A 15,988-nucleotide genomic window follows, 5' to 3' on the forward strand; every position below is an offset into this window, starting at 1 on the left:
TTGTATGATTGGTTATTTATCACAACTTCTGCTCCATTTTCTACCTTTGAAATACATGGTTTAGAGGCTGAGCTGGATCTAGAATCCAGGCACCCTGCTTCCAGGTCCAGGATCTTTCTATACTACCAGCTTTGTAAAATTCCACCTTTTTACAAGCCATCCTTGGAGGATACCACATCCTTGTCCTTACACATCAACTGGATGTTCCCAAGAGGGATCTGAAAAAGGCTGAAGTGAGGAGAAAAAAACAAGATGATAAGAGGCCAGGAGACGGAGCCCAAATCTTCCAAGGACTGACATGGAGACAGCAAAGGAGATCAGATGATGGTGTAGAGAGTATTTGACTCAGGGTCTATTCAGGAGACAAAGAGCAATCAGTAATTTGAACATGGAAAATTTACTGTAAGCAAGTGTTAATTAGTAAAAGTGGGTTAACTAGGGAAATGAGTAAAAAGGGATACAAAAGAACACAGGAATAGCACATTTAGGGAAATGTTACTACCTCCAGCAATGGCTGAGGGTGTGGCTGAAGCTGGCCTGTAACAGTGGCTGGGAGGTGAGGAGGGCATAGCTGGAAGGGGCCGTGAAGCTTGTCCCTGGTGGCTGCAGAGGTGAGTGCCACTGGGCAGCTCCCACGCTGAAGGAGATCCAACACCAGAAAAAAAGGGCCTTCTGGTGCCAACACCTTGCAATATCCCTCCAGTGTCCTCTATTGACAGACATTAACATTGCATTAGCTGGCAAAGGAGAAACGTCTACAGGGTCCAGCTCCAGTATCACAAAGCAGGGCAAAGAAGGGTAGGAAGCTGAGACACAATAAAGCAACAGCTGTCACAGTCCTCACCTTGGGCTAATTGGGTTCCACATACACTTTCTATCCACTTTTGAACTTCCATTCACAACACAGCAACTCTGCTTTCACCTAACAAGATGCAATCATCTTTTGTACAAATCAAGAAGATCTGGCCCTTGCCTCAAAATGAGGAGATATGTAGTTCCAATGTCATTGTACCCATTTGCTGGCTATATGAATGACTTCTCAAATTCGATAAAGTTACAGTTCTCAAACTTGATAGTGTAAATACTCTGTTTCCTAAAGACTAAATTGTAAAGTTAACCTCCAATAACTCATATGTAGATAATAACCAGAAGAAGGGGAGAGGAGAAGAAAATGGTTAACATATAGACATAAATTTATAAACACAACAAGCAAAACTACTATAGTCCTGATTTCTGTGATTGGTCCAAGCCATCATTTTATCTATGGCTTCCTTCTTCCCTAACCGATGTCACATTTCCTCCATCCTCAACTAGAATCTTGGCTGGTTTGAGTTTTTTACCAGGAAGAGTGAAGCAAAACTGCATTCCTGAATGGTATGAGTCCTCAATTATTCTGCTTCTGGGGGGTGCTGAAGTTTTCAGGAACATTACAGTTGATCATGGGAGTATTAAGAAGTGCCCCAGAGAAACCTCTGAGTTCCATACTTGGTCCTCTGTGCCCCCATCATGTAGCAGCAACCTGATTTCTCCTTGCTAATTAGGATCGATCATTCTATCCAGTAGATCAGTCATTCTATCTAATCTTTTTTTGGCTTCAGTGTTTAGTGACACAGGGATCTCAAATGTCTACATGGTGGTCCCATCCTTCCGTTCACTAGAACCATTGTTGTGTCTCTGTTATGTCCTTTCAGGAACAAAGATCTCCAAACCAGCAGAGCTCAAATTTGCTATGACAAGAAGCAACAATTCTGCAAGTGGGTGATTAAGAATGATGTGAGAAGTACCAGCAGTCATTTATTGCTTCTTTGCTCCAAATCCACCCTGCAGGGCCTGCTTGTGGTACTAGAACATTTTCCCTTACAAGCATGATGTTAATCTTTGTCAATAGATGGCACTGGCAGGATGCTGGACACGCTATCTGATTCCAGTGCACTTTGCTTCTTCTTGCTCCTGCAGGACCGGATTTTGTGTGGGAGACTCAGCAGAGCACACCCCTAGTGGGATCAGCAGCAACTCCACAGCTGGCTTCCCAAAGGCAAGATTGATGGGAGCCCCAGCTCATTTCCAAGAATCTTCCCAATGATGGCTCCCTATTCCCTGTCCACACCCACCCCCAACTCTGTGGGAAAATTCTTGGCAGCCAGTGCCCCAGGTGGCTCCACAGCAAGTTCAACAGCAATCCCCACAGGCAGCTTCTGAATTTCATCTGCACCTTAACAGGTAGTTCTCTGCACACTAACCCTGGTCCACCAATAGACCATCTCTGTTCTGGACAACCCAGTGAACTTTTCTGCTGTCCAAAGGGCTACATCCACATTCTGTCCAATGGTCTGAATTCCAGCTGTGGGGAAGAGCCTCACTCCTTCCCAAGCTTTATCCCTTGCAATTGAAAGCCTACCTCATCTTTCAAGACAAGTAGTATAAATTGCAACAACTTGACTTCCCCCTTGGAGAGGATATCTCAACATGTTCTATACTACTGAACCCTCAGAAACTTCACTGAGATATTAGACCTCTGAAATTTTGTGACATTTATTTCCCACCCTCTCATTCACATACGTTGTTCTCGATACCTCCTGTTCTCCAAACGCAATAAGCTTGTCATCAGTGTAGCGCACCAGTGCGATGCTCTGGGGAATGTCAGGATGATCATATCATCTGTGGACTATATAATGGCAGAATGCAAGAGAATTAACTTAGCTCTGAAGTGAGGCTGTGAAGCTGTATTATTGCCCTTTCCAGGGAAAGAGAAACTGGTTTTGGTGGTCCTGACAAATTAGTATGAAGAAAAAGGCAGTATCTAGGTCAATGGCTACATACCAAGTGCTACACTGAGCTGTTCCAGTAAAGACGTCATATCTGGGATAGCTTCTGCAGTTGGAGTCACCACTCAATGAAGTAGATGAATAATCTAGTCAACCTCCAAGTCGTCAAATGTCTGCACAGGCCAACAGGCAAGTTAAATGGGAATGGGATGGGAGTATATTTCAGCCTTCATCAATCTCTGATATTTCCCCAGGGATAGAGAATTGCTTCCAATTTACTATCGTGGTAGAGAGAGGAAGTTCCAGGAACTTCCATTTAGTCCTTCTTTCTTCAGTTGCCCTCACCTCATGAGTCAGAGACCCAAAGTGGGGATTTTTCCAGGTTCCAAGCATGTCTATTCAATTTCACATTCAGGAACTGGGGAAGTAACCCACCAGATGCACTTGAAATAAGTCTCTATCACATGATACTTAAGTTGTCACTTTGACTGGTAGGCCTTGTTGGCATTCTGCTTCCCCAGGAATTACCATAAATTCAGAGCAGTGTCTAATAATCTCCAAAGATCCAAGCACCTTCTTTTCCCATGTGCAGTCATCTAGTAAATGGTCACAGGTCCCTTTGTTGAAGACTTGGAGGAAGATTTATGGTACATGATCATACCCCTGCTACAGGAAGTTTCTTCGAGGGGCCTGGCTTCCTCTTCAGTCAAGGGGCTCCGATCTGTCTCAAAACTGAGAAGAGGCCACAACTCTCCAATTGCAGTAAGTCAACTCGGGTTTTGGCCACCAGTTTAAGAGGTTGACTCGTTGGTTTTTCTGTTATGTACATTAAGCAATACTCCAGTAGGCGGTCCATCTATTTCCTTCCTGTGGATACACTGATCAATTAGTCACCACCAACGATCTCTATTGGCCAAGGCATTCTGATCACTGGTACACCCTTGCTGCCATTTATGGTAAATTCACTCCCCTTGTCTTTGGCTATTAAGTACAGCCACTTAGCCTCTACCACTCCAGGATCCTATCATCCCCATGGATCAGGGAGCCCATCTGAATGACAGCATACTCTCTGCTAACACCTGGCCTGCAAATGTGAACATCCACAGAGTATCTTAAGGATGTAGATTCTCACCTCACTAATATGTTTTTCAAAGCCTTTCATGGAAGATAGTTTGGGGGTGGCTGTGCAGGTCACACACGATAAATCCACTCCAACATCCTCTACCCTTAAAGCTTTGGAGTCCTTCTTCCACATTACTCCATGGAAATGCTAGCATCTCCACTTGCTAAATGTAGGCCACTTTCAAGTCCAAGTTTCAATCAACCAACTAAAATGTTAGAGCCACCTTCAGCTGCACAAGCTAACACATTAAATCCCAAATCCACATCCATGAATTCAGAATGATTTAGTATCATCTTCCACCCTTAGTAACAACCCCTGTCTATACTCCCCCGGATTATGTCAAATCTTGCCATTCTTCTGTTGTGTAATTAGTCTCCTCCTGGATTACAGTGTGCACCTGGCCCCACGGAGCATGCTGAGATTCAGCCTTCATTATGGATCTAATGGCAACAAAGGCTGCTTGTGTTATGTCTTAAGGAGAATGCTCAGCCCTTTCAAGTAATCTGGCCCACATCACAGGGTTTTCAAACAAAGAAAAACTAGTCTCTCCAGAGACAAGAGGGCAAGTTCTTTCCACGGGTAAAGGGAGCCTCGGAGTGGCTCTCCATTTCATCTGAGTCCAACCAGATGTCTCTACCAGATGTTGCAGGAGCCCATTCTTTCCTAACTTATGCCCAAACACTCATGTGAGAAACTTGGCAATGCTGTAAATTTAACTGACGTTTAAACTTCGTGACTCACACCATTAAATTTTACATTTTATTTTCAGCAATATCAGCCCTGTGGCTACACGAAATAAGATCCTTTTAAAGATGCCATGAAAGCTATATGGTTCTCAAACCATGATTGGAGCTGAGAATTAAATGACCTGAACTCATCATTTTCTTTCAAGCAAGTGCTCCGGTGCAGTCAAGGATCCGTCTCACACTCCAGTCTTTGCGGTCATAATTACCCATGTAACGGTCAAGTGCAGTAGTCAGCTGGGCTCCCCAGACACTTGCTTCCATCGGCATTGCATCAATGTCCCTCACAGGTGATAGTGTAATGACAACGCCAGTCTCCTGTGGATTCCTAGCATCCCATGTCCCAACGGCAAGGGGCTCAGCACTGAGCGCAAGCCCAAGGGCACAATGAAACCAACCAAAATGCCACCTTTGAGGGTCTGTCTCCTAGGATTATCCTTGCCCCCAATTCTATATCAACTAGAATCCAGTCGGGAGGCAGAGTAATATAATTGAACATGTTCCATAATTTGAACGTGGAAATTTCAATATAAAGAGTAGTTAACTTGCAAAGGGTAGCTAATTACCAACAGGGGTAAAAGAGGATTCTAAGGGATCGGGAAGCAGCAAGAAAAAGACACTTAGAAGAAAAGGTGGCCTGCGAAAATTTAAAAAGCAGCTAATATGTCTAGGCTGAGAGAGAGTGAACAATGATGGAGCTGAAAGACTGAGGAGAAAGTCCTCCCCCAAGACTGAGATTCAGACCTCTTCAGTGAGGGTGAGAGGACCACAAGAACATGCAGCCTCTAGTGGCTAAGAAACTTGCCAGGGGATGTGGGCTAGCACCCGTCTGTAGAAGCGGCCCTCCGGAGAGTGAAGCCTGAGGGTACACTCAGAGCTGGTCCACAGGGGCCACTGAGGTCGTGGCTCCTGTGCTGAGAAAGAAAAAAAATAAAATAAAAGGATTGGTGGGGGATCAGAGTCTGGAATAGCAGCACACGTCTGTAATCACCTGACAGTGTCCCTCTAGTGCCCCCTACTGACAAAGCCTAACATTGCTCCAGCTGGCAAAAGAACTGATTACAGGGTCCAGCTCCAGTATCTCAAAGCAGGGCAAAGAAGGATATACTTCAAGCTCAGAGACAAAAAAAAAAAAAAAAGATAACTGATCTCAGGGGAGCAAGAGACATGGAAGAGAGCAAAGGGTCTATCAGGAAAGAGGCTGGGGGGCAAAGGTTTCTCTGCCTTTGGCAGGGGAGGGGCAGGCAGGGACTGGAGCCCTGGAGAGTGAACTCTGTCCCCAGTGCTCTTCAAAAAGAATGCAATCATATAATAAACACAGTTCAAGAAAGCCACATTGTTCAGCTTTCAAATGAACAGAAAATACAATTCCTGGACGAGTTCTCTCTTCCCACCCCAGGCAGTTAGTAGGGAGTTGATATGCATTTCATTTTTCTTGAAAGGCCTTCTCATCTCCTTGGCTCCTGCTGACTCTGGCCACCCCCACCATATGCAGATTCAACACTCAAACATTCATTCAGCAGCATTATCAGCGGGCCTACTGGGTGCCAAGCACTGAGTCTGGGAGGCTGTTTGACTGTGGGCCTCAGTTAAGCCTGTCTACAGATGTCTGTGGCTGAGCCTGGCTTGAGTGAGTGTTGAGAGGGAAAACTGACCCATGGACAAGAGAAACTGCAAGTAGGTAATGTGTTCCGGTTCTGCTTTGCCAGTATTTCTGTGATGATCGCAAGAGCAAGGGCTTTGGAGTCAAGTGACATGGGTTCTAATTCGGTCTTGGTTCTTCAGTAGCTGTGTGACCTTAAGCAAATTGCCTCTCCTCTCTGAGCCTGCTTCCTCCTATGTCAAACGGTTTTAATATCTACCTCAGGGCTGCTGGGAAGGGATAATGTCTGTATTAAATACAACCCAAGAACCTGCCAGGGTAGGTGCTCAGGCCCATCAGACCAAAGCCCAAACCACGCCCAAGGTATCACCAGACTCAGAGAGCAAATGCTTACACCAGTGGCCTGACACTGCCACCAAGCAATGCCAGCCCCATTGTCACCAATGTTGGACCAATGGTGCCTTACCTGGTTCCCCCTCCTCACTGGACAGGTCAGGAGACTGAGCTCCAGAGAATGCAGGTGACTACTCAAAGCCACACAGCGTGATGCTAGCCAAGCCAGCTCTGGAACCAGATCTCAGATGGCATCAAGCCTTTGAACCATCTGGAAAACTAAAAGTAATGTGCTTCTGAGTATGGGCTTCGGACCAAGACAGGCTTGAGTTTGAGTCTCGGCTTTGCAACTTTCATTCATTCAGCAAATATTCACTGAGTGTCTGGCACATGGCAGGCACCATGCACCTGCAGGGGACACAGGAAGAGGGGTGCAGTGAACAAATAACCAATGAAGAAGCCAGCTCATCACCCACTGCGGGAAAGCAATGAGGGACACACAAGGGTGGGGCCCTGAGCAGGCAGGACGGCAGGGCAGGGGCCCCTCAGGGCAGTCAGGGAGGGCTTCTCGGGGCAGGGGGCATCTGAGTGGACCTGGCCACCAAGAAGGATCAGCCACACAGAGACAGGCGGAGGGCATCCAGGCAGAGAGCTGGGAGCCATGAGGAGAAGTCAGGCCCGAGAGAGCAGAGCAGCAGAGGAGGGACATGGCAGAGGGAGGGCAGAGCCCATCAGGCGGGGCCTTGGAGGTCACGGCCAGGAGCTCAGCTTCGCTCACCGAGCGGTGGGAGGTCACTGAGGGTCTGAGCAGGCCAGTGAGGGGACCTGGCATATTTTCTCAAACAATGACTCTGGCCGCTGTTGTCTGTCAGTCACTCAATGGCTCTGTGACCTGGGGCAAGTCGCTGAAGCTCCCTGGGCCTCCATCTCCTCACCTGTAAAATGAGGAGGATGAGGGTCCCTGCCTCACGGGCTTCCTGCGAGGCCAACAGGACCACCCACACAGAGCACTTAGCAGCGGGGCTGGGGACTTGCGCCACGCGTGCCAGGTCACCTAGTCCAAAGCCCTCAGCCTCCGCCGACAGGACAGAGCTTGGCCTGAACCTGTTGAAACCATAGGTCCCTCCAATCCCATCAACACCTCCAGCCTCCCGCTGCCCTGGGAGCCCCACGGCCCGTGTTTCTTCTCCCATTTCTTGGACGAGGCCTGGAGGCTCACTGAGGGTCAGTGAGCCTCAGTGCCCCTGCGAGGAGGAAGCCCTCGGACAAGGGCCTTGGACGCCAGAGTCCTGCTCTCACCAGCACATCACGGGGTAGGTTCTGCCCATTTAACGGCACCGTTACTTCTGCACGGCCCTCGGCCATGGCGGTGTCTGTTAAGCCCCTGTCCAGCAGAGGTCAGTGGGAGGAGGTCAGCGGGAGCCCAGAGACAGGGAGCAGCCAGGCCCCGCTCTCAGTTAGGGCCTTGCCAATGGCCTTAGCCCCCATCAGCGTCACGGCTCCATCTCCCGGGTGCCCAGGATATATAACACGTCCCGATCAGGGGCCGGCAGAGAGGTGGTGAGAAGTAATAATTGCCTTGGCAGGTTCCTGCAGCCAGATTTATTATGACATAAAGAAAAAAAAGTAGCTCCTGGCAGTTAATAGGCAGCTGGCCTGTCTACACTTATAGAAACCCTATTTACTGGGGTGGAGCAGGCGGGGGCTTCCACCCCACATTTGCTCTGCCCAAGGCCGTGGGCAGGGCCATCTGCCCCATCCATCTTCTTGTGCTCCAGGCCCCCTGGTCTGAGAGGCCACCTCCTCAGACAAATGTCACATTTGAAAATCAGTGCCCAGGCCACAGATGCCCATTTGGTGTTATATCAAGGGGTCCCCTGGCTTTCAGTGTCACCCAGACAGGCCACAGAACAGAGCAGTTAGACCCAGGCTTTGGAGTCAGCCTGGCGTGGGTTCAGGTCCGGGCTCTGCCATGCAATGGCTGTGACTCTGGGTAAGGAAACTGCCTCCCTGAGCCTCCATCTCTTCATCTGTATAGTGAAGGGTAGCGGCCCCTGCGGTGAAGGGCTGTTGTGCGGGTTAAGAGATAAAGGTTGTAGGTGCTTAAGGAAAGGTAATGGGACTCCAGGGACTTCAGCATTGTGACAGGAGGTGGCATTTATTGAGGGACAATGATGTCCCTGGGAACTCTGCTTGTTCTTTTTAAACGCTTCATCTCTAGACTTCACAACTGATCCCACAAGTAGGCATCATTACGTTTATTTTCTAGATTAGGAAGCTGAGCCTGGGGTGGTTTAGGGACTTAAGCAAGGCCAGCAGCTGGGGGGATGTAGAGCTGGGGGCGGGAGCTGGGCTTATTGATTCCAGAGCTGGCGCCCCTCCTAATACACAGCCCACCCTCCCAGCTCCTCTGAAAGGCCACACAAGGTCAGACAGACGGGGAGAACCACAACCCCCTCTTCCCTCCTCCCTCCCTCACGCCAACACTTCCTGAGCACCAGCTCTGAGACCAGCCCTGTGCTGGGCAATGGATACGATCAGATGAACACAGAAACACTTCCTGCCCCTGAGGCACTCAGCACCTGATGGGGTGAGGGGCAGGGCCACTGACCCACTGCACAGAACACATAGGTATCAGTTAGGTTTGCTTCATAAGAAACAATCCCTTAATTTATTGGTTTAAAAGAAAGAACAATTTATTATCTCTTCCAGTTCTGGGAGTTGGTTGGGCAGTTTCTGTTACGCTTAATCATGTAGGTACACTCACCTGACAGGTCAGCGGGGCTGGAAGACCCAAGATGGCCTCAATCACCACACGTTGGTTCTTCTCCACGTGCCCTCAAATCTCCCAGTAGGCAAGACAGGCTTCATTACATGGCAGAGTGCCAAAGAGGCAAAAGCAAAAGCTGCAATGCTCCTCAAGGTCTAGAAGCCAGAGCTCACCTGATGTCAATTCTGCCACATTCTGTTGGTCAAAGCAAGTCACCTTCTATTGCTTGGCCAGTATCTGTGACATACATTTATGGCCCATCAGGTAAGACTTAGTGGTCAGTTCAGAATGAGTGTGAGGGGGTCAGATTATGTCCTAGCTAAGTAGGATCCTAACTATCTAAATTTTTAAAATTCAGATTAAAGGATGTGGAATTGTGAGGTCATGAGAATGGATCATATCCTTTGAGCAGTGAAGAAACTGAGGCCCAGAAGTGGGAAGTGTCTTGCCCAAGTCAGACAGCAAGTTTGGGACTGAGCCAGAAGTGACTCAGGTCCTGGCCAGCCAGCCCATTCCTCCCACTCCTCCCAGAGAAAGCCTGAGGCTATGAATGGCTGGACTCGGGTAGCTGGATAATCCTGCCCAGAAGACATGTGTCTGCTCTGTCCTGTCTCTGCTGTGTTTTAGAAGGAGCTCTTCCAGCACACCTGGAACCACATAGGCACTTAATCACTGCCTCCTCTGGTCCTAATAGAATTGACCCCATTCTATAGATGGGAAACCAAGGCCGGGAGAGGCAGCTGATTTGCTCAGAGCCTCGCAGCTGGTGGGGACCAACTGCCTGACACCAAAGCTTGAACTTCCTACCCTGGCCCAGAAAGAGCTCAATCTGGATCCAGGCCCCCAGGGGGTTGAGAGGCAGCTCTGTGGGCCTCAGAGGTCTCAGGACAAAGGCCCCTGTCTAAGTGCTTCAGAGGCCTAGGTGAAGGTAGTAACAGCCAAGGTCCCCCGGAACCAGCTCTGCAAGTGGAAGGCCCCTTAGTGATGCTCTGGTCCATGCCCCCCAGCCCCCTTTTATGGATGGAAAACCTGAAGCCAGACCAAGACCCTCCCACTGCACTGGGTTGATGGGGCCCGTGAGCAAGCTCCAGCCAGGCTGGTTGGACAAACACAAGGCTGCTCTGTGGCATTCAGAGAGCACATTTATTTACAAAGCGCTTTACAAACATTAGCTTATGCCTCCCCACAGCCCCCTGCGAGGTAGGTCAGTAGTCATATCTACAGTTTACAGATGGGGAAATTGAGGCACGGAATGGGGGTGTGGCCTACCCCATTTGAAAGAGACCTTCCCACCCCTCCATCAAAAAATAACAAATTAAACAAAAAAGCATTGATCCTCCATCCCAAAACATACTTTCTTCTTCCAAACCCTAGGGGTGGTGAGCACCCCTGGTTTAACAGTGCCCCTTCCCCAGGGGGCGGCCTGATCAGGAGCCACAGGGACCTCAACCCCAGGGGCTGTCGTTCAGCCTTGCAGATTGTCACTGGCCCAGGCTGAGCAGGACCCAGCCAGTGAGGCCTGAGTTACAGGCAGAGGGGGCTGAGGTGAGTTCATTCTGCAGACATTGGGTCAAGCAGGGAAGGGACCCCACACAGGACAGGGTAGGGATGGGCAGATCCTGGTTCAGGAAGCTCAGAGCACATTCAGGGAAGCAGAAATGGGGGGATCATGAGCAAAATATCCCTGGGGCTGCAGGAAGGCAGCGAGTGGAGGAGGGAGCGGTAGTTCCCCCTCGGGGGACCGGTCTGATGTGCCTGCTGGCAAATCAGGGCAGAGCCCAGTCTCCCTGAGACCCTCAGGGGCTGCGCCAGATGGGATTCTAGATGCCAAGCCCCTGTGCACGCTCTACCTATGTCAAGCCAAGCTGGGTGGAAACCTCGGCCTGGCACGTGCTCTACCGGGCCTCACTCATCTCTGCCAAGGGCTGGGATATAGTCCAGGGGCCTGGGCCTGGGTCCCCTAGAGCCGGCAGTTCTGAGCCTGTCACCCTGCCAGGTAGTACCAGGCCTCTCAACACAGGCCTGCAGGACCCTGTGGAGACGGACTGAGCTGCAGCCTTGCTAAACTCCTCCTTGGCCCGCAGCCTGCCACTGACATGGTGAGAGGCCCTACCCACAGTGGAAGGGGTGCGAAGATGGCCCAGCGCCCACTCCAGTGCTTTCCCCGAGGGGGCTGCAGCTGAGCAGAGTTGAGGGCGCAGGTCTTCCTTGTCAGTCCAGGATGGTGGGCCTGGCCCTGAGTGTGCCATGGGTGCCCCCAGCCAGGGGCCCCTGCTATCTTGACTCCAGCCCCTCCAGGTACTCCAGGGCCACATCGTAGCAAAAGTGGTACTGATCCTGCGGAGAGGGGGAGGAGGAATCACCAGCCTGGTCCCTCTCTCGTTCTGGGGGAGAGGGGGCAAGCCTGAGTCATGACCCATCATTGGGGAGAAGGGGGGAAGTCGGGGTAACATTTTGACACCACAGGACTAGAACCCAAGGCCCAACTGTGGGGACCAGATATGGGAGAGGGGTGCTGAGGAGCCTGGCTGGGCATGGACAGGGAAGTTGGAAGTGGCTAAGCACAGGGTGCATGGCCCTCACCAGGGTCTCCACCATATTGGGTTTGTAGTTCCTAAGCGTTTTGGCAGCAAAGAAAACATCCACCAGGTTGTGGCAGCGGATCATCTCCAGGACCGTGGCGCAGGCGCAGAAGGTGCCGCTGCGGCCGCCCCCATTTCTAAAGATTTGGAGAGACACAAAAGATTTGGGGTGGGGCTGGGGGGCAAATCGGACTCAAAGGTGAAGGGCAGGGCCAGAGAACCCAGAAGGAAAGGGTCAGGGGACCCAGAGGGAGGGGCAGGGCCAGGGAACCCAAAAGGAAAGGGTGAGGGAGCCCAGAGGGTGGGGCGGGGCCAGGGAACCCAGTAGGGAAGGGTCAGGGGCAGTGAGATGAGCAGCCAGATGAGAAGGTTAAGGGGCGGAGTCAGAGGATAAGACCAACATCCAAAGTGGCAGGTATCTAGGAACAGAGAGCCTCCAGAAGAAACAGCAGAGTCTGAGAGAAAGCAAGCCAGACACACTCCAAGAGAAAGACTGAGACAAAGCCAGCTACAGAGGACAGCTGCAGAGCAACAAGCAAAAATCCAGAGAACAGAATGGAAAACAAACACTGAGAACACCAGTCACTCCCAGTAACACAGCTGCAAACACACAGATACACTCCCAGTCAAATCCACAGCCTCTCACACAGAGACCCTCCCATTACCCCCACCCCTACCCCCTGTTCCCTGTGACCCAGGCTGTGGGGTTTCCTTTTGGGAAATGAGGGACAGAGTAGGCCCTAAGCCCCGTTCTCAAAGGATCTCTCCTACTAGAACCAAAAGGCCTTGAGGATCAAGCCCTGCCTGATTCAGCTCCCTGTCCCTGCGACCCGTGTACCCAGCCTGGCACTGGGAAGGATCAGTAAGTGCAGAAAGCATGAAAAAGTGGGGGGCAAAGGAGTGATTGTACCCAGACATGAGTGAATAAATAAGGCATGTGAAGGAATGAATGAATGAATAAAAGAAAAAGTTACACACATGCAGGTATGAACAAAAACCAGAATTCTATTGGCTTAAAGAATATACTATCATATGGGCTAAACAGTTCTGATAGGACTCTCTCTAATTAAACTGTCAAAGTCAAACATCACACAGAGGGTGCTGGGCAGGTGTTCAGGATTGAGTCCACATCCTGGAAAGTGGCTGGGTTCCTCCAGGGAAGGCAGGGCCAACCTCGCCTGACTGGGCAGAGTCTAGGTTGTGCTGTCTGGGAGCCCAGAGTTTTGGTGTCAGCCCTGAGGCCCTCTCTCACACTGGACCTCTGCCCCTGGCCCCGTGGCGCCCCGACCCCTCCTTCTGCCCGACGGAGGCCGGTACTCACAGGCAGTGCACGACGGTGCGCCCGTCCCCGCTCTCCGCCTGCCACTTGTCCACCGCAGCCAGCAGATGCAGGAAGGCCTTCTTGGAGTCAGGCGTGTCCCGGTACGCGGACCAGCGAAGGAACTGGAAGTGTCGCACCAGGAGATGCCCCTCCTGCAGCTAGGGGTGCGAGCAATCAGCCAGGGAACGTGAGTACCAGGGGTTACGTGGCCCCCTGAGGATCTCAAGGGGGTCATTCAAGGCTGCCCAGCCACCATCCAGGTTCTCACCCTGGGGCTCCCAGACCACTCACCCGAGAGATGTTCTGCACCCGGAAAACACGGGCCACCAAGTCCTCATCCGCTGTGCCCGACACAAACTCCACCTCCATGAGGCCATACTGCTGCCGGCCTGGCTCAGGCCAGTACTGCAGGCACGGCTGGGAGCACGGGCCAGAGAGGAGAGCTGAGCAGAGCCGGCGGGCCGCTGCCGCTCATCCCCATCCCACATCTCCCCGCTTGCCCTGGGGCTTCCACGCACCCTGGCCCACCAGCACTCCAGGCCCAGCTTCAGTTCCCATGCACTCTACCACTCACCCATCAGACTGCAGGGCACGCCCGCCCCAGTGCGTTTTGTACTGAAGTACTCAGGTCAGCCGAGACAAACTGCCATGCTGCTAGCCAGCTACACCTAACACGCTCACAAGCACACATACCTACACACCACTGTCTTCTTCCAGGGAAAGGCCCCAGATCACCCCTACCCACCCTGAGCCCTTCTCTCTCGCCGCCTCTGCCCTCCAGCATCAGCTTACAGAGGTGGGGTGTCCCTGATGCTGGGACACAGCTCAGCACCCCAACTCTTGCCTCAGGACCCCTCCCTGGAGTCAGGGTCCTAAATCTACCCCCCCCCAGGCTTCAGGCTCAAGACAATGGAGGGACAAAGGAGGCACAGCCCCCCACACACATGCCTACATGGGTCCTCTGGGAAGTTAGTCTGAGGCCCCAGCCTCTACTAGCATTTTAGCAAGACTCCTCCTTTCTCTGAGCCTCCATTTCTCCATCTGTGAAATGGTCGCCAGGCTCCTCCCAGACAACACCATGCTCCATCTGCCTCCCTCTCTGACCAAGCCCCAGGAAGAGAGGATACTATCTTCCTCTTTTGCCTGGGGTCCTGGCAACTCCTTGCATTCAGGCCTTTGCACATGCAGCTCCTTCTCCATGGATCACTCATCCCCCATCTCTTCCCCTACTTAACTCTACCCTTCAGCTCAGATATTGCCTCTTCCAGGAAGCCCTCCCTGATACATCATCCTCCCAGGCTCTTCTGTGTCCCTATGCCAGCTCCATGGTAGCCCTCTCCCTCTGCTGTCATGATCAGTTTTTGTACCTGCTTCCCCTGGAATGTGAGCTCTGGGAGGGGCTGTGTGTTCTCTTTCTGCCTCCCCATCAGGCTGCAGGGCCTGACAGGGAGTGGTTCATGGGGAAAGGTGGTTGAATGAATGTGCAAATGAGTGACCAGTGAATGACATCTGTCTGACCCTCCCTCTGGGTCTCTCCCCTCCATCTTAGCAAGGGCAGGTTCTTGCCAAGTGGGATCCCCCTAGATCCCTGCCCGGGTGCTGGAGCCCATTACCCTGCAGTCTGAGGTCCTTTATAGCAAGTGCCTGGCTTGCAAAGAACCTAGTTAACCATCTTCTCCAGGCAGCCATTAAGAAGCTGTCATGCTCTTTTTTTTACAGCAAATCATCCTGGCCTCTTGGGACAGGGAGCTGGGGAAGGGGGAACCCAGAGATCAAGAGGAAATGGTCATGTGGAGCTGGAAGACTGGGCATCTGGACCTCCCAGAAGTTCCAGCCTTGGGAGCCCCAAAAGGAAACAGAGGTAGCTAACCCTAGGCTGAGATCACAGAGCCAGTGCCTGAACCAACCTCAGAAGCAACTGTCACCCTCATCATCTTCATCCCTGCCATGCACATGCTAAGCATCCTATGTACATGGTCCTGACAATAACCCCATGAGAAAACAGGTGCTGTGACAGTCCCCATTTTACAGAGAAGGAAACTGAGGCTCCAAGAGGTAAATTAACTCACCTCAGATCAAACAGTCAGAAAGTAAGGAGACTGGAATTTTACTCTGCCCCAAAGGCCCCTATGATGGGCAGCTGAGTGGCTGAAAAAGCAGAGGTTCTGGAAGGAGGTGCCCCGGGTAGGGGGTACAGCTCTGCCACTTTCCAGCTATGTGATCTTGGGAAGTCACTTCACCTCTCTGGGTCTTAATTTTCTCACCTGAAGCCCATAAGTGCAAAGCAGAGTCCCAGGCATACAGCAGGTGCTCAGTAAAGAGCAGTTATTTTTCTCCAGTCTGAGCCTCACTTTACAGATGAGGAAACCGAGGCTCTGGGAGGGAGAGTGACAAATCTAAGATCACTCAGCAAGGAGGTGGCAGAGCTGGGATCCAACCCCTGCCTTTTGAGATGTGCCCTTGAATACACGGAGGTCCGGGGCAGCAGGCAAGCAGCCTGCCCGGCCAGCAGGACCCTCACCCAGGCGGAGTTGGACTGGTGCAGCTGGTTGAGCATGACGATGGAGGTGCACCCGTAGTCGTAGACCAGCCGCCAGAAGTCGGGCGTGGTGCTCTGCAGCGGGTGCAGGGTCACGATGAAGGCTGCGCTCCGCGTGTAGCTCTGCAGGGAAACCAGGACTCAGCGGGGCCTGTTCACCATCCCTGGCACTGCCGAGCCTTTGCCACAGGCTATCCTCCCGCCCCCCC

At 51.6% G+C, this 15,988-nt stretch overlaps 1 protein-coding gene across 4 annotated transcripts in view; it reads right to left on the reverse strand.

Annotated features, from left to right (window-relative positions):
* Positions 1 to 10,461: 10,461 nt before the first annotated feature.
* PTPRU (protein tyrosine phosphatase receptor type U) overlaps positions 10,462 to 15,988 on the reverse strand; it is a 78,641-nt gene continuing 73,114 nt past the window's right edge. For all 4 annotated transcript variants that reach the window (XM_072974930.1, XM_072974929.1, XM_072974928.1 and 1 more), the window contains 5 exons: positions 15,762 to 15,902; positions 13,532 to 13,657; positions 13,241 to 13,398; positions 11,921 to 12,056; positions 10,462 to 11,674 (listed from right to left, as the gene is read on the reverse strand). In XM_072974930.1, coding sequence (XP_072831031.1) covers positions 11,612 to 11,674; positions 11,921 to 12,056; positions 13,241 to 13,398; positions 13,532 to 13,657; positions 15,762 to 15,902 — 624 coding nt within the window. In that variant the 3' untranslated portion in view covers positions 10,462 to 11,611. The remainder of the gene's footprint in view (positions 11,675 to 11,920; positions 12,057 to 13,240; positions 13,399 to 13,531; positions 13,658 to 15,761; positions 15,903 to 15,988) is intronic.

Source organism: Vicugna pacos, chromosome 13 (genome assembly GCF_048564905.1).
Source record: "Vicugna pacos chromosome 13, VicPac4, whole genome shotgun sequence".
NCBI classification, from domain to species: domain Eukaryota; kingdom Metazoa; phylum Chordata; class Mammalia; order Artiodactyla; family Camelidae; genus Vicugna; species Vicugna pacos.